Source organism: Scardinius erythrophthalmus (genome assembly GCF_964197995.2).
Source record: "Scardinius erythrophthalmus genome assembly, chromosome: 21".
Taxonomy (NCBI): Eukaryota; Metazoa; Chordata; class Actinopteri; order Cypriniformes; family Leuciscidae; genus Scardinius; species Scardinius erythrophthalmus.
The window spans coordinates 10,032,658-10,056,754 of record NC_138241.1 but is presented as its reverse complement, the minus strand read 5'-3'; the positions used below and the strand labels follow the sequence as shown (position 1 = coordinate 10,056,754).

At 37.3% G+C, this 24,097-nt stretch overlaps 1 protein-coding gene across 2 annotated transcripts in view; it reads right to left on the bottom strand.

Moving 5' to 3' along the window:
• The window catches only part of LOC308681343 (CUB and sushi domain-containing protein 1-like), a gene marked incomplete at its 3' end in the record, with an annotated part of 827,421 nt that overhangs the window by 141,351 nt on the left and 661,973 nt on the right, over nt 1–24,097 (bottom strand). For both annotated transcript variants that reach the window (XM_081350146.1, XM_081350147.1), the window contains one exon: nt 16,940–17,134. In XM_081350146.1, coding sequence (XP_081206272.1) covers nt 16,940–17,134 — 195 coding nt within the window. The remainder of the gene's footprint in view (nt 1–16,939; nt 17,135–24,097) is intronic.

Sequence of the window (24,097 nt, the reverse complement as noted above, 5' to 3'; positions counted from 1 at the left end):
GGGAAATTGAAAAAAGGCTGTTTTGACTGACACACTTTAAAACACACTGCTGTTTTAAACAATACATTAACAATCAATCACTGTACATGATTTACATCAAAGACAGAAGTAGCCCTCGCTACTAACAACTCAACAGTAACCATAATTCAGGCCCCGTGGGTCTGAGTATTGTGTGGACTCGTACAAGCTAATGACACCAAATCATTGCATTCTGCAACAAGCGGTTGACTTAACTCCTAAACATTTATTGGAGCAAGAAAGTCAATAACAAGAAATTGGAAAATGTACATACCTTTATACAAGCAGGGTTAATTTGCTTGAGCTTGACATTAATTGCACAAACCAGCTTTATGGTAGCACTGCTAGAATGGCCTACAATTAACACATCATACAAACCGCGAGGAAAGGTTGTTGGAATTGCTATAGCCTCTGACAGGTATTTTAGTAAAACTGATTCGTAATTCAGGTCTGAGCATGAGGAGGGAGTATTGAGGAGGAGCAGCCAATGAAGACTATAAATCATCTGTGTGTTGGTGCATTGGCGTGTGTTATCTCTTTATCATGATCGTAATGGGTAGAGGCTAAACACTTACTGTAGGTGTTTGACTGTGCATGACAGGAAAAACAAGTGAAAATCAACCACAAAGGTCACCAAGAGGATTACTGAGAGTGCAGAGTGTAAAAATTTGAGGCTGAGAAGGTCAGCAAAGAGTATTTGTGGAGATATTAATCAATGTCAGTGCATCTGTCACACCTGGCCCAATGCGTGTGACCTTGCATTGAGACCCAGGTGCTCTCGGTTGAGTCCACAGTAGTCGATTGTCGAGTTCATGCGCGTGATAACCTATGCGCGTGAACTCGACAATCGACTACTGTGGACTTCGACCGAAAACAGGAAGAAAATACAGGTATGTGCGCTGGCTGAATTAACATCATTTTTATTCATATCTTTCACATCTACTGCAGTCAGATTCACCCGTGTTAACTCTAAAGAAATCACTCACAATGGCTGGGCACTTGTAATGACACATCAAGGATGTTAAGAGGCTAAAAGCAGGTTTAAAATGTGCCCCATTGAAGTCAACAGGGTGCACATTTTAAAAAGAGGATAACACGGTGTAGGCAACACCGATTTTTGTCGTTGTTCTCTGTACTGACAGCACTCCAAATTTACAAAAAAATGAGCTCAATGTTAAAATTGACCGGAGTTCTCCTTTAAGTATACAGATAGATTATGGTATAACATGATATTATATACATTTACATTTTACATTTATTCATTTAGCTGACGCTTTTATCCAAAGCGACTTACAATTGCTATATATGTCAGAGGTCACACGCCTCTGGAGCAACTAGGGGTTAAGTGTCTTGCTCAGGGACACATTGGTGTCTCACAGTGGATTCGAACCCGGGTCTCTCACACCAAAGGCATGTGTCTTATCCATTGCGCCACACCACCCCATTTTTTTTTTTTTCATGGTGACAAGTTATTGTTTATGATATTATATATGTAATATTAAGTTGTTCTTGAGGCTACCTTGAAAAGGTACCAATGTTACCATGTCATTAATCAAAATATCTTACTGACCTGTTTATTACTGTCTGGTTTTATTATGGTTGCTAGGACAAGGTAGGTGGCTACTAGGGTGCTCTAGGTTGTTGTCATAGCATTGCTGGATGGTTGCTAGTGTGTTGCTAAGGATGTTCTGGGTCATGCTAGAGAAAAAATAAAATAATAATAATAACCTAGATATTTTTGAAGAAGTTTAATTGAGAAAGAAGTCCTTTTATTTGTAAAACGCCCTTCCAGAAAGGCACCGACTGTGGCGAATAACGAAAAAGTGTGAGATTAGAACTAAGCAAGTTCTCTGTGTACCCAAACCCCGGAATAACTCTGCTCGTATTTGCCTTTATCTCAATGCCAATGAATATCGCGGCCTTCCAAAATCACAGTCCATGCCATCTGTGATCTCTCTGCTCTGGCTGTGTTCCTTTCATCCCTCAGGTCTCAGTAACAATGATCTTCAATTGAGATTCCTCGCACATCAGTCCCATGCTAAAGCCTCTGGGCTCTGGCACCCACAGGTCTGTTGCTTCATCTGCCTCACAATGCTTCTGTGAGCTCATGAAAAGCTGGTGTCAGAATGCAGCTGAGGCTCCCTGTTTTCTGCATATCAAACTTACTCCTGTAGCTTTGATCACATCACCTTCCCTTCACACTCGCCATGAGAAGACTGTCTGGAGCTACACACATACGCACACACACACACAGAGCAAGTTGAGCGTGTTTGTGTGCAAGTGGGCATACGCAAATACAAGCACACACATACTGTGCCTTTTGTTCGGAGATTTGCCTGGAAACCTACAATTTCACACTGAGATGGAAGAAAATTTCAGGTTTTTGGAAATATATATTTTTTTCAGCTTGACTGTCTGTGGTTTCTTTTTTTCTTTCTTTCTTTCATGTATGTGTGACGTTATTTTCATGACTAACGGAATCACTTCTGCCCCCCTTTACACCAGCCATTACCATTCAGCATGATGGGATATAGATCCATACAGCATTGACAAATAATTCAAAATGCTTTCTGTTTTTTCGACATGAAGAAGTATCTGGTCTAGCACTTCTTTGCTCGGAGTAAATGATTTTAATAGGAATCTGAAGAAAATGGGGAGAAAAATAAGTGCAGCTCCTGCTAAATAATATCAATCACAATTCCACCAAAAATGATTTCTATAAGGAAGACCAATAAAATAGCAGATTTAGTAGACTGGTAGTAGCAGACTACATATTAGGTACAGGGATAAAGTCACTATCATACATGACAACCACCTTCTTGAGAAAAATCTTACCCAAAAATGTACCCAAAACTAACTAAATAAATCAATGTTGAGCTCTAATTGTACTGTAGCTGTAACAGTCCTTTTTTAATTTCATTTCTTTCAGTTTTTTTTATTTTTTCTTATGAAAAAATCTGAATAAGCTAATTTGTTTAACAAGATAAATGCATGTAAAAAAAAAAAAAAAAAGTTTTCTAATACTGGTATATTTACTGTTTAACCCTCTGGGGTCTAAGGTGTTTTTGGGGTCCTTGAGATGTTCTAAACTTTTTTCAGTTGCTTATAAACATATTAATGGCAAAGGTATAATTAGGATACTCCAGTCCCCCCACCTTACAATTAGGTTTCATATGTTAAAATTAGTTAACTACATTAGTTAATTTTAACTAACACTGAACAATACTTTTACCACATTTAGTAATCTTAGTTGATGTTAATTTCAACATTAACTTTTTTTTTTTTTTTAAGAATAAAAATTTGAATGCACTGTGAACTAACATTAACAGAGTTTAATCATGCTCTAAAAATGTATTGCTCATTGTTATCTAATTTTGTTTAATGCATTAGCAAATGAGACTTTATCGTAAAGTGTTACCAATGGATGTGATGGTTTATAATTTAAAAAGTTTAAAATATTAGGATTTTTCTTATCAACACCTATTAATTTGCTTCAGAAGACATTGATTCATCAACTGGAGTTGTATGGATTACTATCCTGTTTTTGCTTTGTGTGATTTTTATTAAATTCAATTCACATTTATTTGTATAGCACTTTTCACAATACACATCGTTTCAAAGCAGCTTTACAGAAAATGCATGAGTCCACATTAAAATTTAGCGATCTATTATCAGAGGCAACTGTCTAACTTGTGTATTTCAGAAATGTACATATACAAAATCACAGTTAGCTAAAAATGTATTAATTTAAACAATCAGGGCCGGCCCGAGGCATAAGCGAACTAAGCGGCTGCTTGGGGCCCCCTCGCCACCAGGGGGCCCCCAAGCGAGTTTTTTTTTTTTTTTTTTTTTTTACATATTAGGCCTAATTAAATTAAACAAGTGACATAAATTAATGAATGGATTAATAATTCAAGACAAGAAAATTCTGATTTCATGATCAATATACCTGCCTACAACTGCTGCTGTGTCTGCCAGTGTTTGAGTCATATGCGCATAACCTCGCGTGCATAGAAAATTCGTGCGCAAAGTCACGGTAGCCTAATGTTAAGCCATTTCACACAAATTTGATTTGATCAATGATTTATCCTTTAAATTTAATGATATTCAGAACAGAACAAGAATAAAAAAATAACTATAAACAAGCCAAAACGAAATAATTTAAAGCGAAAGTGAAAGCGGATCTCTCTCATTAGAATCAAAATGTTTCAACATTCGCGATGGATTTGGATGGTAAACTATTATTTATTATAGGCTTCTTTGTACTTCACCCACGTTCCAATATCGAGGGAAAAAATCATTCTCTTCACATGCGCAAAAATGTGCTTGGAAACATCACAGTGGAGCGGTGCTTATATACGCAGCACTGAATGGTACGAATTGTAGGCTACTACTGACTATTTAAAAAGAGCAGTGTAATTTTTATATGTTAGTTTGACTATTTTATTATTATTTTTTATTACGGCTATAACGAACAGGCTGCGATGTCAAGATTGCAGTGCTGGAATAGCCTATGTTGTGTGTGTGTGTGTGTGTGTGTGTGTGAGGCGCGGACGCGATCGAACAGTGGAATCATGTTCATATAAGACATCATTCAAACTGCAAAGGGTTGCAAAACGTTGGAGGATATTTTGCAAATAATTTTTTTTTAATATGTTTTTTGACAGTTTGTTTTCAGAAGTTTCAAAGAGTTAGTAAAAGAGTAAAGAAAAAGTTAAAACATTTTTATTTAAGTATCTATTTTTTATTAAGTAGGCTATTTATTTTGTATTAATACATAACCTCATTGTATTAATTTATAATGTAACATTATAGAGTGACATTGTGTCAATAATCGTCAAGCACAGGTGACTCCGCGTGGTGGGAGGGGGCCCCCAAATCAAATTCTGCTTAGGGCCCCCAAAAGGCTCGGGCCGGCACTGTAAACAATGTAATAATTTAAGGCAGAAAACAATGAGCTCATTGAAGTAATGACTACTTGTTTGTTAACAAATGATTATGACATTTAGAAAAAATGTAGCAGTGGTGCATGTTGATTCAGAGCATGTTGATTTCAGGACTTTTTATGTCGTCTTGCATTATATGGACTCACAGAGATGGATCATTTTTTCTATGAAAAACATGAGGAAAGTAAGTAATATACATTTTGGGTAGAATGATAGAGAACAAATAATAAGAGAATTTTTTGGTAGAGTATCCCTGTAAATTGTAGATTACAAAAAATAAATAGATAATCATAATAATAATTTATGGTTACTTAATGACATAGCTTCTTGTGTATTTTGCTGATGTATTAAAGCAAAAATGAATGCAATCTACCACTTTCACAAATTCTCATTTTGTGTTCCAAAAAATAACAATAAACAACAACATGAGGGTCATACCATTTTTGGTTGATCCTGTAAAGTATGACATCAGAATAATACTCATTTGCAAGTACTGATAGTGTGCGGGAGTTCCTTGTTTTTTTTTTTGTAGATTAATGCAACTCAAAATGTCAGTGCAATGATCTTGAAAAAGAAAGACACCATCGCTACAGAGGACAAAAAAAAAAAAAATGGGATCATAAAACAGAGAGCGCTCAAAAGCTTGTGGTAACCTACATACACTAAATTCATCCATATCCACGTTTGGATTCAGCCTTTTATCTTTTTATGTTCTGTAAATATCCACTGAGAGCCCAAAACTGCTCGACAAAGAGCGCATGACATCAAAACAGGCATTAGCCTACATAAGAACAGGTCACCGCGGGATAACTGTATCTTCCCTAAGACGGCAGCTCATTAGCTGTTGTTAGCGGCGCTCTGTTGTGCCCAGACTGCATGCGTGGCTAAATGTAGCAGCCCATGTGTTCCTGCCTCACATAAGCATGGAGACAACAGCTGTGGCTGCCACCTGACCAACCCCAACTTCCCTCACAATCCAGCACTCAAACATAGTTGTGCAAAATCACGCATCCACGAAAAGGAGGTTTCTTGGGATTAGAAACAGCCGTGTATCTGTACGGCCTCTGAGAGGCGCCATGCCACCGCACTCCCAACCCCCACGTTTCTCGCTATTTACAGCCAGGGAAGAGTCCTCATTCAACAGTACTGAGACAGTCTTTTAGTTACTATGGAAACGAATAAAAGATCTGTTTGGGTGAGAGAACCAAAGAAAGAGAGGAAAATCCTTCATTATTTAAAGGGACCTCACCTCTTTCTAATGAGTTTTGTCTAAAAGCTTGGGGACATGGCTCTGGGCTGCATCAGTACTCCAAACGTTAGTAGGGAAATTACAAGCGTGTAAAAAGAGGGCAAAAAAAAAAGGCAATGAGTTTTCCAACGTTTAGTATCACAGCATTTACTTGTTAAGCTGTCACTAACCATATTAAAATCAATCTTCTCAATTAAAAATGTCCATTTTGCAAGCATTAACTGTTAAAGAAGCAAAAATGCACTGGGTAAAAGCACGATTATTGGCTGTTAGTGGAGTTAGTGGAGTTATTGGAGTGTTCTGATGAAACCCCGTTAACACTGCATGAGCTACTAATGCAGCATGCCATTTCATTAGAAAGCTGATGCTGGACTGATGCTTATGGTATATTGCATATAGAAGCCATTTCTACGTGTGCAGTCTTTGGGAGAGAGGACCTTAACATTCAAACCGAGTCTTTCCCAGCCCTGCTCACCCTGATCTGCATATCTGCCACAAAGACCTTCACTCAGAGGCACCATAGAGCACTGCACTCTCTACTTGCACTCTCAGAGAAGCATATGCACTACAATTTTGGGGGAATGGTTGACAATCAGTGTTGTTTTAGAAGAGGGCACATGTGTTTCAGTGCATAAGGGAACCCCAGAGTATGAAGTAAAGCCAGGCTCAGACTAGAGGAGTTTTAGGCCGATTTATGCCCGAATTATCCCTCCCAACATTCGGAGAAAACAATTGCGTCCAGGGCATCGGTCTTTGACACCGGGTAGTTCTAAGAACTAGCCACCAGGGTGGTTCCCCGATAACTAATAGTTCCCTTAGGAACATTTTCCTGGTTGCATTCGCACCACCAGGAACTCTGAAGTGAAGTAAGATGTGCTTGTTGTTGTGACTTTTATTTTGACGGCGCGGTGGACCTTTATTTTGATGGCGATGAGAACGCCAGAGCCTGAGCTCACAATGCTCGCATTCTCCATGTTCATTAGTTTACGATCTGTCTAACAGTCCTGTCTAATACGTTATTAGATATAACTGTTATACATAGAAAGGAGACAGTAATGAAAGTTATTAGCGTATGCCGTGTGGTCGATATCCAGTGTTGCTAGCTGAGCAGAAATACATAATCATGTTTCGCTTGGTCCCCTCAAAGTTGCGTTGGATTTTCTCCTCAGCGTAAAGGTTAAGATGCCCATTTATCACTGTTTTCCATGTTCATAGAGTTAGTTTGTGGAGTAAATATATAGGCTATAATCTGTGTGTTTACACAGCTTTTTTTTAAATGGCGGGTGCTGGTGTTTCACGTGTGTTCAGCCAATCAGTGTACACTAACGTCACAGGTAGTTCCTATAGTGCTGGTTTACTCTGAAGTAGGAGCTAAATTAGTTCCTCCAAAAGGAGTTCCTAGAACTAAAATCTTTCCTAGTTCCTGCGGTGCGAACACGCCAAAATCTGGGTACTTCCGCCAATAGTTCTAGGAACTATGAAAAGATTCCTCCGGTGCGAGGAGTATCTTAAACCTCCCAATCTGCTTGCGGACACATCGGGGCCACCCCAACAATATAATACATGTTTGATATATAGGATTTTAAATTTGGGATGATTACAACTATTACAATGAGAGACAAGTCTACAAGGAGACGGAAGTGATGGAACTTTTGAAATGGCGACTGCGAAACAACAAGCAGGTGGACAACAGAGATTAAGGAACAGCTGGTGGAAATGTGGAAACAACACGACTGCCTCTATAATGTCTCCTCATATAATGTCTACAGGAAGTTGCCACGACACACTATCCATTTTGTTTACATCCGCTTCCCTGTGAGGTGCTAAATCTGGCATGATAATCTTAAGAAAATCTTGTAGTGTGTGATGCGTCACGATTTTCAAATCTTGAAGTGTGTGCAGGTTGGAGATTTAAAAGAAGAAAATATGTGAAGATTCTCCTTGTGTGTGTGATGCAACTAGATTTCACAATCGGTTAAGATTTATGAACTCATGTAGTCTGAACCAGGGTTAAGAGGGAACTTATAAATCAAAACGGCAGGGAACAACCCCCGGTCCTCAGAAGCCATGCTCATTGCAGCAGCATCAGAAATTATGCTGTGGAGAATGCTGCTGACTGAGTGAAGCGTATGTACACAAGAGTTAAGTGTGTGGAAATTACATTTATTACATATTGATAACATATATTGTTTAACCAAACGACGGAGATGTGACCATGCATAAAAACACATTTACAGCAACACATACATGATGTAATACATGATGCAACACATACATGATGAATGCCAGTCTGTTAATGCATGATATGGGCACGTCCAGTGATGCAGCAGAGAAAGTTTGCATTAATGAAAATGAACAGCAGTTTGAAGATTGATTTGAAGTTTGAAGGGATGTAGGCTTTGCTGTTTGTTCTAAATGGATGTTAAGTAGTTGTTAGGGTATTCTGGGTGGTTTATAGAATGTTGTTATATGGTTGCTCTGGTGTTCTGGTGGATCAGATGGCTACTAGGGTGCTCTAGGTTGTTGTCATAGCATTGCTGGATGGTTGCTAGTGTGTTGCTAAGGATGTTCTGGGTTGTGATACAGAAAATCACTACATACAGTAATTTTCACCAAGTGGAAGTCATTCATATTCAATGAGTGCTGTTGCTCATGGAAAATAAATGACTTCCCATCACTACAAATCATTGTGTGATGTGGGTATGTCTAGTGATGTGGTAAAGTTGAGAAAAGTTTAGCTTTACACAAACTAGCAGCAGTTTGAACAGAGATTTGAAGTTTGACAGGCAGTAGGCAGTTGTTACGGTGTTCTTGGTGGTTTCTTGAATGCTGCTAGATGTGTGTGTGGTGCTGTGTGTGTTTATGGTTCTTTGTTGTTAGATGAATGTATCATAAAATTAGCCAAAATATGTAATAAACAAAAATGCAAAGGGTTGAGAGACATGTGTCACTAAAGCTGCTTTGAAACAACCTGTATTGTATAAAGTGCTATATAAATAAAGGTGACTTGACTTGACTAGATCTTACAGGTGTTTTAACTCTTTATCAGGTGCAGATTTTGCCAAAGTATCTTTAAGAAAAGTAATTTAATTTGGTGATCATCTTGTTTATGTACCTGGAGAGCTCTTTCTGACTACAGCTCCTATCGACTTAAACAGCAACTGTTTGTCAAAATTAAGTGAAATCAGCAATACAAGCTGACAACAATGGTACAAATGGCAGTGCACAAAATACACTAAATGCATAAATCAGCTAATATTAAGCTAATATTAATATTAAGCCAGGTCATGTTTGTAAATGAGAAGTGGTTCTCAAACAGTTTACCTGGATAAATAAAGGTAAAAACGTGAACGTGTGGTATTCATTGACTGGTTTTGTTATACCATAAGATACTTAAGACTTTCTATGGCCTTAAATTTGATTGCTGAACTGAATATAAAACTTTTTAGGTCTTTTAAACAACATTTTTGCAGAACATACCTACATTTACAATTCCATGAAGTTTCCAGCTGAACTGACAACTTTTTGAATTGAACACAGGTCCCATCTGTTTTTTTTTTTTTTTTACGTACAAACTTGATCGGTAGCTCAATTGGTAAAGCATTGCACTTGCGAGTCCTGTGAAACACACGTCACAATAGGTGTCATTTCAAGACAGGTGAAGCCTGTCTTGAAAAGGGACATTCATTCCTATAGCCATCATGTTGAATGCTACAATTTCTTCTATTTGTTTTCCTACAAGTGGCTATATGCCAATATGAAATCAGAAGTTTATTACAACCATGTGTCACATGTGCATTGTATGTATGCATCTGCTTGTATGATTTAAATGATGAGAGAGCATCACACCCCATTAATTCTTAAATTATCTTGCTAAAGTCATTATCCTGGCCTAAGGCTCCAGCATATTAGTTATGCTTTGAACACTGTGTGCACTGTGTATTGCTGGAGGTCGACACAATGGATAAATGCAGTGATGTCGTGCTGCCTCTCCTTGCTGAAGGTGACATAAATAACAGATTTTGGAGACTAGAAATAAACTGAAGTGACAGACAATATGATGAAATGGCCCGTGAAATGGCAACATTTGCTTCACATCTCCCTTGGTTTTCAGAACGATTTCCAATTGTGCCTACTGCATTCTTTTTAAGCCATCGCCAACCCCACAAAGTGAAACTCCGATACCTCCGTTCATCCGTTGCCGCCCCCCAATCAAATCTGACTCATTCTCACTGGACTACTTGGAAGCGCCCACTTTGGCTAAAAGGTCATAAGTACTCAGCAAGCCATTTACCTCATTAGTTGTAAGCATGGACTATTGATAAAAGGAAGCTGCAGCGGCAGTGTATAAAAGCATCGCAAATGGCTCACAGGCTCTTTTCTACTTCGTCTAACCTCACACCTCTGCATTAAAGGGCTCTGACTGAGGACGGCTAAAAGGATTAACCTCCATAAACTGCTGTCTGTGAATCAATGCGCCATGACCACCACAAAATACTTCTGTATGTCAATGATTAGTGACTTCTGACTGATAAACAAGAACAATACTGAGCAGGGTTCCTGTAGGTAACTAAAACTAAAAACGTGTTATTTGTAATCAAATAATCTTTAACTAAAAAAAAAAAAAAAAAAAAAAAAATCATCTAGATGACACAATTTTTCATTTTAATTTAGTTTAACTTTATGTATTAAAATAACAAAAACTAAAACATGAAATTCAAAATAGTAATAAAAACCATAATAGTATAATAAAGTAACACTGATACTGAGATATTAGTGGGGTCTAAAAATCAGAGGTGATTTTGGAATTCTTTTTTTTATTTTTTATTTTTTTATTTTTTTACAAATAATACATTTCAGAAAACATTTGATGGACCGTAAAGACAATCCAAATAAAAAAATAAATACAAATTATGAACAATATCAATTGATAAACATCACACATCAAAAGACAATGATTTTGTTAGACATTTGTCATTTGTTAGACTGTTTGAGCTACAGAAATTTCAAAAAAAATAAAAATAAATTATTGATCTAAAATCACAAGATATCCATTATCAAGTCAAGTTAAATGTATTTGTATATCGCTTTTCACAATACACACTGTTTCAAACCATCTTAAGAGCAGAAAATCATATTGGTAATGTTAATAATAACTATAATATTACAATATTTCCTGTCTTATAGTCATATTTAGCAGATTAGAGCTGGGATATAATATATAGCAAACAAGCAGTTGGGATGTGCAATATAGTATATCGCCCTACACAAGTGCTGCATGTTACAGCATGTGCTTTATATACAATTTTATATGGGTGTAACGATTCATCAACTACATCGATGTATCGATTTATATTCCTATGATCCAACTACATCGATCTGTTTTAACTCCCAGAAGAAGGCATGTAGCCGAAACGCGCTGGAGTTTTTTAGAAGGTTAATTTGACCAAGCCATAATAATAAAGGCTTTTTAACTTTTTCAATTGAGAGTGCCTTGGAGTTCTTTTTTGATTTTTGGTATTTAGTTTCCCATCCAAAGAGCACCTCTATCTTAACCAAACTTTGGAGTCCAGGAAGCGCTCCTCTACCCCTCCTTTTTTCATTACATCGATCTGTGCTCGGCAAGTTGGCCTTCCGGACGACATATATCGATCTAACATCGTTTTAAAAAGAATCGATTGTATCGATACAAGGAAATAACGCATTGGATTTAAGCACGTCAGACTTTACATGGATGTTTTTTTTCTTAGCACTTTTAATGATAAAGGCGTTAAACGTTACTTGATTCATCGTCATGCGTGCAGCAGCGCACAGACAACAAGCAGCGCAAAGTCTCTCACCTCAGAAAAACGGACTTTCCTGTCCTCTCAGCCGCTATACTGCAGTAGCGCGCACTCTTCAATTGTACGCGCAAATGCGGCGGAGTGCGCTGTAGGCCTATAACGCTTCACTATATACAGTATAAAGCACAAAATAAACTACAAGCATGCAACGTCGTTACGTTTTAAATTAGAAAAAAAAAAAACCGTGTTGTCCAGATTCAGTATATGCGGTCAGATGATGTTGTCAGGCGATATGTCCGTGTCATTATTCTACCACTATTTTCATAAGTCTCTCACCTCAGAAAAACAAAATTTCATGTCTGATACTGTGCTCGTAGCGTGCACTCTTTAATTGCACGCGCAAATGTGCCGGCGCGCGCTGTATCACTTCACTAAAGTGCAAAAGAAACAGGAGCATGCAACGTCGTAAATTAGTAAGTTACGAAATAAAAGTAAAATACCAATAAATTACGTTATTGATACGTCATGTGTGTTGCTATTTATCAGGAGCAGTTTCCATGTTTCTTTGCCAGTTCTTCTAAGTATTGTAGTATCACCATTGTAGCCTAATTGTTGTTTGTTTCCATAACAAAATGCCAAGGGAATAATCGACAATTATGATTTTTGCCATAATCGTGCAGCCCTACTTTATTCAAATAAAATGTGAATGCATTTGACATTAATTGTTGTTTACTTGTTTGTTTATATCCATAATTAATTGATACCTGATTCCCTTACAAGAATTTTTGGCTAAAAAGTCACTGAATCGATTTCAAGACACTGAATCGGTTCGGATCGTATCGTTCTAAATGAACCAATATCGTCCTTAAATCATATCGACAACCACGAATTGCGATACGAATCGAATCGTTGTTAAAATGAATTGTTACACCCCTACAATTTTATACATGATTCTGATATGTTGTGCATCCCTATATATGATCACTATGGTGTAAGACCTACTGTTCATAATTTCAAGCTGAAAGGGATGCTGGCGAAGCTTAACTAGATTAACCACAAGACTTCTTTAGTCACCAGAAAGACAATTCTGTTCAACCACCTTCACTGGATAAGTTTTACTTTTGGACAGGATTGCTATTTTGGTTCACCAGCTAGACAAGGACCAAACCAGCACTAACCACAACTAGAGAAGTCAAGTTCAAAACAACATTTGGTGGCACATTATTTTACAGTCCTGTTCCCCATGCACATACTATATTACAACTTATTATCAGGCCCGTCGCGACAAGGCAGGCACACCAAGCAATTGCTTGGGGCCCCGAGCTGGCCTGGGGCCCCAAGACAACGACTGGTTAAGAATAAAATGCAACGACAAACTTTGTGAGCGCCCCTTTGATAGTCAATGCAGTAAAGTGCAATGACACTGTTATTGGGATCCCCCTCAAGGGGGCCCCCCTCAGTAGTCGCTGACAGCAGCCAGCCAACCACGTGAACTCTGCTGCCGGCAAAATACAAAAACTCCTCGGCAGTCATCATGAAGCGGAATTATGCTTCAGGAAGCCAGAAAAGAATGAAGAGAAAGGAAGAGGAGGATAAGAAAAAACAAGATAGTGGTAAGTAGGGATGTAACGATACACGTATTCGTATTGAACCGTTCGGTACGACGCTTTCGGTTCGGTTTTCGGTTCGCATTTTCAAACCGAACGGTTCGTTGGACCATTTTTCCTGCCGACCAAAATTTCGTTATTTCAAATGTAGGCGCAACGCGTGGCAAGCGCGCTCATAATGTAGAGACGCCGGCGCGACCACAACATTGCCCAACATCAAATGGCAAACGTAATGTAAGCGGAACGAAACTGAGCTACTCGTTATTATTGTGTGGTTGACGGACCGTTGTTTATCAGTTTGGACCAAAGCAGCGCGAGCCGATCGTGATCATGCGACACTGATACTACACGCTGCTAATAAGAGATCCAGTAAAGAAAGCATCTGAATTCGCCACAGAAGTAATAACATCGCTGCGAGATCTAGTGAGAAACATTCACATAGTTTGGCAGGAATAGTAGGCTATAATGCCTTCAAGTAACATTACGTCGGTTTTATTTTGACATTATGAATACAATGCCCTCAAATGTTAATCTTAACTAAAATAAACATTTGTTTATAACTACTACAATATTACATTTAATTTTTTCCAAGGAGCTGTTTTGTTTTATATGCTCCTAAGAAGAGTCAATTATAGCTCCATAATTGCTCAAAGTAAAAATAAATCATATTTTATGATGCTAGTTTTAATTAAAAAAAGAAGAAAAATAAATAAATCAAGGAAATTGGCATTTCTTTCTTTTTGCAGTATCGAAAACATACCAAACCATAACACATGTGTATCGTATTGAACCGAACCGTGAATTTTGTTACACCCCTAGTGGTATGTGATAAATTACACTGGATAAAATAGCTCCAATTGTCTTGTACAAATGGTGTAATTTTGCAGCAGGTAGGCTAGAAAAAATATGTTTATGTTAGCTACCTGCCTGACGGCAAATGCTGCTTGTAACAAACAGTTAGTGCAACTTTTTTTTCGAACGGATGGAATATGGTTACATATTATAATATGTTTTTTATTGGGGGGGCCTCCATGTCCATTTTGCTTGGGGCCCCCAAATTCCTTCAAACGGCCCTGCTTATTATAGTAATTACAATAACTGGTAATAACTAGGTACTAACCCTGAACCTACCCCATACCTAACCTTGACCCATGTAGTTACCTTAGTACTTTCTTAGGTAAGTACACTTTGAATACGTTTGAAGAGAGACCTGAAACTTGAAGTGGCATAGGCCTTGCCATGTTGTTGCGAAGGTGATCTGAGTAGTTGCTAGGCAGTTGCTGGGGTTTTAGCACTTTGTACAGAACTGTAATAAACCAGCATGCTGGTGTTTCAACAGCACTGTCTAACCAAAGCAGCAAACTGTCTCTGTTGAACTGCAACTGACAGCAACACTTCATTATTTAAAAAAAAAGAAAAATGTTTATCCCTGCTACCGTTATTTAAAGAGGCTGATATCGACTGAGTCAGGCTGTCCAACCTCTTCAGAATCCAGTTGTCTTTGGTAGACATCCTCACTTAACTAATAGAGGAGCCGGGGGGGATTCTTAGCAGGCAGAAAGCTAATGGATTGTACGAACGTGGGCTTGCGTACACTCTGTGCGGATGATTAAGTTCAAATAAAGCATCTCTCATGACACAATCAGATGATTATGTTAGCTCAACAATGACCTGTATAGGAATATGTCTCTGCCCCACAGTTACAGCTCATGCATAAAGATGGGCAAAGCAACGTGCTGGAAATTCCATCAGTGAGGACAAACAAAATGTTCCTGGAGTGCGGAAATGAGGCTGTCTCGCAAAGGGCATCGGCGGCTTTCCATCTCCATCAAAAGAGGTTAAATAATCAACGGATGCTACTGAGGTGCAAAAACCCTTGCTTGACCTTCAGATTGGGGTCAATGATGTTCATTGCACGCTCCTATCTATAACCTGGTGTTGTTTTTAAACATGCTGGGTTCAGAGGGAGCACATGCTTCTTTTGTCATGTGATTTGAGCTATTATCACAGAAACACTGGGAATTACATAACAGTGAAGTGTGTGATTTCTGCATAGCTAGCGGCACAGAATGAAATTGCAATCTGTTTATTTGAGCGGATCAACTGGGCTGGACATAACAACACTGACTCAACCATGGCAGGTTTGGATTATGATTGGTGGGATATATATCTACTATCGCCGAGAGTGCTATGCTTTGCCTTGACTGCTAGATCCCTGAACATGTGACCAAAACCTGAATGTTTGAAAAAAAAAGAAATGGAAGATAGAGGAGAAAGCTAGAGAAATTAGAAAGGTCTTGGATTGACAGGAAATGTGTGAATGAGTGGCACTTGTCACCACCCAAGCTCTCTCTTCTGTCACTAAGGGACAAAGACCTGGGCGCTGTTCTTTTGAAGGCCTCTGTCCGCATCTGTCTCTCTGTCTCTCTCTCTCTCTCTCTCTCTCTCTCTCTCTCTCTGTGTGTAAGCCAATGGGGGAACCAGACGGTTTCTCCAAACCCAATAAATAATGGCAGTGTGACAAAGCAGACCTATGCCTGTAACAATGGCCTAATCAATTAACTCTCAAGATTGTAAAAAAACAAAAGGAATAATGTCTCTGATAAGGAGGCTGCTGCTAATTTCTTTAAAGAAGTGCTTAATCAAATGAACATGCATCAATACTTTGCATTTAAAACTGCAGGACAAAAATGAAGGATCTAAAATCAATGCACCAAACAATATGTGAAAACATGAATTAATAAAAACCCAGCAATAATTAAAAATGTCCTGTATTGGTGGGTGGTTTTCAAAGGAGAAAAAAAATGATGCCATGGTATGAATAACTTATGTTAATTAATTATGGTAATGAAACAAGAAAAAAATATTTATGGATTACATATTCGTCATAATGTCTATTTTTGAATAATCCAGTGAAATTAATACTTGACAAACAAAATGTGCTTCATCTCATTCATTTTAAAATTTTAATTTGATAGACACAAACCAAAATATAACATAAGTCTGGCATCAGTTGTAAGCTATAGTGGCAATGCGTTATAAATAATCTGCATGACACAGGTTACAGTTAACAATTGTATTTTGTTTAAAGAAGGCACAAACCAAACATTCGCCTCCTTTACTCTCCCCCTGAATGCAGGGCTTGGCACACCCCAAACATGGGTCTTAAAGTATAGTAGCATGCACACAGACCACTACATAGTGTAAAAACACATTATGTACCATTTGAGTTAAAAGACTTATCACTGATGTGCAACAATAAAAATCTACACTCCCATTTCTGTTGTTCCTATCAACACCCCTTATGTCTCTGTACAGAAACGGCACTGTTCCTACCTTTACACGTAGGCAGAGCCTTGTCCCATACAGGTTTCCCATCAGTCCCAATGATGCAGGTGAGAGTGGGTGGTCCTGCAATGGTGTACCCAGAATCACACTGATACGTCACAGTTGATCCCAGTTTGTAGTCCATTCCCAATCTAGTTCCGTTCATAATATTCCCAGGGTCGAAGCATGATTCTCGTGGCTTTTCTGTCAAAAAAATATATAAATAACATTTTAAGAAATTGTTTACTTGGATAATCAAGGGGGAAAATGGATTGGATTGGAGGGATTGGATCAGAAAATGACAAAAGTCCCTTTAAAACAAAGTCAGATCTCTCAGCAGGCATCTGCGTAATGACTCTAGGCAGTTATGTCTACTTGAAAGGGAAAATCTCTAAAATTCTGCATTGAGTTTCCGACAGTAATCGCAAGGCCATTCTATTTTTGGTGTACTCCACATGCTTGTGCTCCTTCCAACAACAGGACAAATGGATTTGGAATGTCAGGCCTCACGTCGGGCGGTTCTTTGCCTCCACATCGTGCATTAAAATAGTTTAATGCACAGCTAGCCGCGGATTATCCCTTACATAAACAACCTTATAATGTGTTGTATCATCTCATGAATAATCGTAACAACATTAATAATACTTATTTGTGGTTATAACTATTAAGAATGATGATTTATAACACACAATGAATATAATTTTATCCACTTAAGTTATAATGGATTAGATATCACAGTTTCATATCTTTTACTTTCCCAAGTCTCATATATTGTCATTGTTTACTTAAGATCTGCACAGTATCATACTACATCTTATGAGTGTTCTTTTACTGCTTAAAGTAATGTGACAAAAACAAAGTCTTCTTTTAAACATCTAAAAAGCTTAATAATGTGGTTATAGTATTTAAAACTTCATCTGCATTAAGTAACAAAAGTTAAGTCGGCTTTTAAACAGCCATAAGATATCATGAAGTGGTTATAACACATTTGCTTTGAACATTTTTTATTTGCTTTGAACATTTTTATTGCAACACTTAAGAAATAAAAAAGGTGTTCCATATGAATCATAAAATCAACAAAACAATATTTTAATTGTTTTAAATGTAAAACTTCCAGTGCGCTTCAAGGGATAGTTCACCCTAAAATAAAAATGTTGTCATCATTGACTCACCCTCAAGTTGTTCCAAACCTGTATGAGTTTCTTTCTTTTGTTGAACACAAAAGAAGAAATTTTAAAGAATGCTGGTAATTAAACAGTTGATGGTAGCCATTGACATGAAAGCCATAGTAAGAAAAAATACTGTGACGTCAATAGCTACCATCAACTGTTTGATTACCAGCATTCTTTAAAATATCTTCTTTTGTGTTCAACACACACTCATACAAGTTTGGAACAAATTGAGGGTGAGTCAATGATGACAGTATTTTCCTTTTTGGGTGAACTATCCCTTTAAACTATGTCACAATGAAATTAGCATTAGCCTCATAGGAAACAATCAAATATGAAAAAAAAAGTAACAGATAACCACTGAAGTGCAGGAACCACCCCTCACACATTCTTGGCCGCCTTATCAGTCCCTCCAGGATTTCACGATTTTTTTGTGCGATTTTTGCGATCAAAATGACTGATTTTGTGGTGGTAATTTCCAGAAATTTGTGAAAATTTTTGCGATTTTTATATTTTATAATTAAGACATCACATTTACCATAATAGTATTATGTCAGATGCACAATAGTCATACATGACACAAATCACAAACAAAATGCATAAAGCTTGTTTATTTTGGTCTAAACAAATTCTCATCAAATTTACTTTTAAAACAACCTATAGGCAATTTTTCTACCTGACCTATGTAAATATTAACAGCAGGTGTAGTAATGTATACTGTAGAACTGTGTGTAAATCCTGAGTTGAGGGGTCCTGAGCTCCAGAAGGCAACCAGTTACTTATAGTGCGGCGTTTTGCATGGCGTCCCCACTGCGTATAGCTACGCAATACGAAGTGACTGTTCGAAAGGGAACTACTCGGTTACTATCGTAACCTCATTTCCCTGAGAGAGGGAACGAGTATTGTGTAGCCGGCCGCACTATAGTAACCTGGCAAGTTGTCGCTTCAGTCGGTAAATCTGCTAAAATGGCGTTTTTCGGGGACTAATATCATAAACAGTAAAAGAATAATATAGGCTAAGGCCGCGCCCCCTTGGCGGGCTCTGACGTGTAATGGCGTGATGTTGCCGCAGCACAGCCAATGAGTGAGCCAGACACTCACTGTGCTACAATGTTGTTTTCCTCAACAATGACGCTAACGAAATGATTTCGTTGACGCACCTTTTTTTTATGACGATAACGCGACGATGACTAGCTAAAAATGGCTCTAAGGTGACTAAAACATGACGAGACGTTTTCGAGTTTTCGTTGACGAGACGAGACGGAACGAAAATGATTACAAGTCTGACGTTCACAATACATGTAATTTCTGCAGATTTTACGTGAAATCTGTCTGTTTTGAGCTAAAAAAGTATCAGCAATGCTGCCCCTTCCTATACTTGTTTTGGGTACGCCCACCACCCGGCTGCCGCCATGCCGTGCACCAGATTCCACAACAACAACACACCTGCGGCTGCGGCTAGTCACTCGCCACACATCTTCGATATGAGGCGCCGGACTGGACAAAAAATAAAACGAACTGCGCGAGCGAGCGACAGTGCGCGAGAGAGACCGAAAGTGCGTGCGAGAGACCGAGTGTGTCCGAGCATTAGTTTAGTTGGCTAATTGGTACAAAGTAATATATAATTATTATATAACTTAGATTATAACATAAATTATAACATCAATTATTATTTAACTAATTATATAATAAAGCCACAATTGCCAAAGTAAGAATGTTTTTATTCCTGGCTTTTTTGGAGTAAAACAGTGATTCCACTGTTACCAATTTATGGTTTTTATCAGGTTTTTATCTGTGTGTAATGTTGTTGTAGCTCAAAGTTTTTTGCTGTTTAAACTGTAAACCATTCCTTTATTACTGTGATTACTGGTGAAAATAGCCAATGTGCTGAAATTTTAGAAGAGCATCAATTCATGTAAAAAATATAACTTGAAATATGGGGATAAAAGGTTTTTGCCCAATGCGACAATGAAGTACAGCTTGGCAGCACTGCATCTCCATCAATGAGAAAGTCTAGTTTATTATGCAAAGGTTTTAAGGTTAACTGTTGTTTTATGAATTGCAACACTTGCTACAACCTGTCAAACCTAAACCCATTTCCAATACTTTTTAACCTAAATTAATTTGTTAAAGACTATTTTTTTTTACTAAAATTGACTAAAACTTGACTAAAACCTTTTTGCGTTTTCGTCGACTAAAACTTGACTAAAACCTTTTTGTGTTTTCGTCGACTAAAACTTGACTAAAACTATCAAGTTTATAAGTGACTAAAATGTGACTAAAACTAAAAAGCATTTTTCGTCCAAAAGACTAAGACTAAGACTAAAACTAAAAGGGCTGCCAAAAACAACACTGCTGTGCTAGCTGTGCAGCTGCAAAATGCGTTTTACATTATAGGCTTCAGTAAATTGAGGAAAAGGAGTTTCCCCTTTTCCCGCAACATCTGTATCCACTTAAAATGCATTGAAACTTTAATTAAACTAGAGATATTTCAAATGGGTGATTATAATTTAATGTTTTGTGAGGTCTTTTTCATTTTTGTGATTATTTTGCGGTTAAATTAGGAATTATGCAGGATCACAAAAAAATGCGACATTTTGTTGATTTTGCGTTGTATTCAGCGATCGCGGAATCGCGAAAAACTGGAGGGACTGCCTTATTCATGACATTAGAAAATACAATGTGCATGAATGTGGTTAACCAGACTGTAAAAGACCATATTTGTGTGCACTTTTGTGCACCTAAAGCTGTATGTAACTGTTTATATTGTATATTTAAATGTATCTTTTCTAATCATTTTCAGGACATACACTTTAAGACTTCTAAATATCAATTGAAAATGTTTGTCAAAAACAACCTTCTTATTTCTAGTTTCTTTTTTAGATGTATACATATTAAGCAACCTATTCAGTCTGCATGTTTTTTTGTTTAGTTTTTTCCATATACAGTATTTCTATAGGTACTAGATTTGGTAAAACCATGTAATTTTACAGTTTCTGTGAATAAAATGTCATTTGCATTGTGTATGTATTGTTTCTTTGTACTTTTCCACACAACTTTGATTTTACCTTAAGAAAAATGTCTCCACTTCATGATATCTTATGGTTGTTTAAAATAAGATTCAACTTTTGTTACTTTACTTAAAGCAGACAAAGACCACTTTTAAATATTAAAGCTTCATTATAAAGCTTTTTAGATGTTTAAAAGAAGACTTTGTTTTTGTCGCATTCCTTTAAGCAGTAAACGATAGTATGATAGAATATGATACTGTGCAGATCTTAAAACAATGTCAAGATATGAGACTTGGGAAAGTAAAAGATATGAAACTATGTGATATATAATTCATTATAACTTAAGTAGATACAATGATATTCATTGTGTGTGATAAATCACTGTTAATAAATAAAAGTATTAATACTGTTGTTATGTTTATTCATGAGATGATACAAAACATTATAAGGTTGTTTATATGGCATTATGCATGCATTATAATGCATTAACAATACCCTTATGATGCATTATGAATGCAGGCTTCATCTGGTGTTATAATGCATTTTAAAAGTTAATACCACAAACAGGTTAGTATAATAATGTATTGTAACAGTTGTTGTGATTATTTATAAGATGATACAACATATTAAAAGGCATTATGCATGTTTTATAATGCATTAAGTATACCCTTATTATCCATTATAAATACAGACTTCATAGAAATTGTTACCAACACTTTTGCTGGTACTGAGGTGGGATTTGGGATAAGTTTAGGACTGGTGGTATGGGTAGGTTTAAGGATGGGTTAAAAGGGAAGGGGAACAGTGTATAGCTGTAATGACAGAAATTAATTACAGATGCAATTACATGCAGGTAATTATAAGAACATAACTAAAATGTAAAAACATTTATGTACATAATAAGTTCAATGATTGATTTAAATGTTAGTACATAGTAGTCAAAGACACCTAATATAGACGGGTACCTTTTTTCTTTTTTTGTTTGGGTACCGAACTCGAATTACGTCGGTACTACTGAGTATCGATTCACATCAAATCAATCGGTGCCAAATTTCAGTACCTGAAAACGCATCTGGGTGAGACACACGCAATTCAACCAGTTCACGCGCTCACACGCCACACCGTGTATTTCTCACGCTGAAAAGGCAATGCCAACCAAGTTGTCCTGCAAGCTTTATATATAACGTTGTATACGAGGCGCAGGCACACAAAGTGAAGTTTCCTGCCGCCAGCACGTATCTCGGCCAGATTGCGTTCGTTACTAGGCAACATAGATGCGTGAACACACGAAAGTTGACGGAACATTCTCGGCCACCGCGCGAACACACGTCGTGATGGAGAAGGTAATTTGGAAGAAAGCTCGTCTAACATTTTTAAGCTAGAACATTTAATATATAGCCCATCGTATACATTATTATTGATGCAGTCAAAAACTCTACAACTACTTTGCAACCAATGTGCAACAAACACTTACAACACAAAACACATTTCATAAGCTGGAGTGTGTACTCTTGTGTACACACACACACACACACACACACACACACACACCTAATACTCTAATATGTCATTTGTTCACAATGTCCCACCACACAATAAATCATTATAGCATTTCGACTAGACACATTCAAAAGTTTTTCCAAACTGTTTGGAGCAATTTGTTATATTTTTGTAATTTTTGTATATTTGTAATTTTGAAATATAACATTAAAGAGTATATTTGATGTGATGAATTGCTCTGTCATTTATCAGATTTACCAATTGTTATAATTTCAATTTGTGCTGGTTAATTATGAACAATGGGTAAAATTGCGGGGCGGGGCAGGGCGGGGCGGGGCGGGGCGGGGGCGGGGCTCCATTAGGGTTCCTCCCCTAACCGCATGTGATCTCACTCCAGGCTTTTGATAAAACTTGAGAACCCTGCTATTTAAATATGAATCCTCCTGCATGTTCTGCGTGTCTCTGTGTGAATGAGTGGCGCAGACGCGCGGTTTCATTTACCACACACACTGAAGCACGCGTGACACTCGCTGTGTTTTTCAGCCTCTGCAGTCTCACTATATGAGAACATGAATGCATGAACTTCATTTCCAGAACCGCTCTGAGAGTCACTGAAGTTCATCAGCATTTTACAATTTCTTTTAAGAAAAACTATCGTTATATCATTAACGCACGTAAACTCAAAGGTCTTCACCACAACCCGTCGAAATAAAAGTTTGGTTTAACTTGATAATACTGTATATTATTGTTGAACAGTAGAATTTAGATATCTTAATTTAATAATAATACTAAAACTAATAATAATAAATTATTATAAAATTTAAATTTCTATGGAATAATCTCACTTTTTTTTCTGTTGCAATTTTAACAGTATAAAGCTCAGTTGTGTTGCATGTTGTTTGACAAAAAAAGTTTAATTTCATATAAAATATCAATTTAATTAATGTTTTATGTCTTCAATTGATTCCTAGAAAATTCACAACACAGAATTTGTGGAAAACAAAACATTTCATAGAATTTTTTTTCTTTTTTTTTACTAAAAGCTTTGTTTTTATTAATATTCAAGCATCACAGACAATGGCAGACAGCGACCAAGGCAGCTCTGGCATAATGTCAATAACACTTCTACAAATGACATGACTTAATGACCAAATAATGGTACTGCTGGGTACCGGCACCGAGTTTCAGGTACCAGTACTGGTACCAGTTAAAATGTGAACCCTAGTTTCCGGGGTTTGGCCTACAAAAATGAGTCATCGCTGTAGCAATCTACTGAGCTCTCTTTTGCGTCTTATAGATGAGGTTATCATTTACTGTAAGGCTATCCAAGGGGGAACATGGATGCTGCATTAATTGTGTTAAATGTTTTTGACACGTTAAACAGAAAAATATATATATGAATGCCCCTGTTGTGAAATGTTTAAGTCAGTAATTTGATTCCTACATGATTTTAATTGACAGCCTTAAATATAAGCAGTCATCCCTGT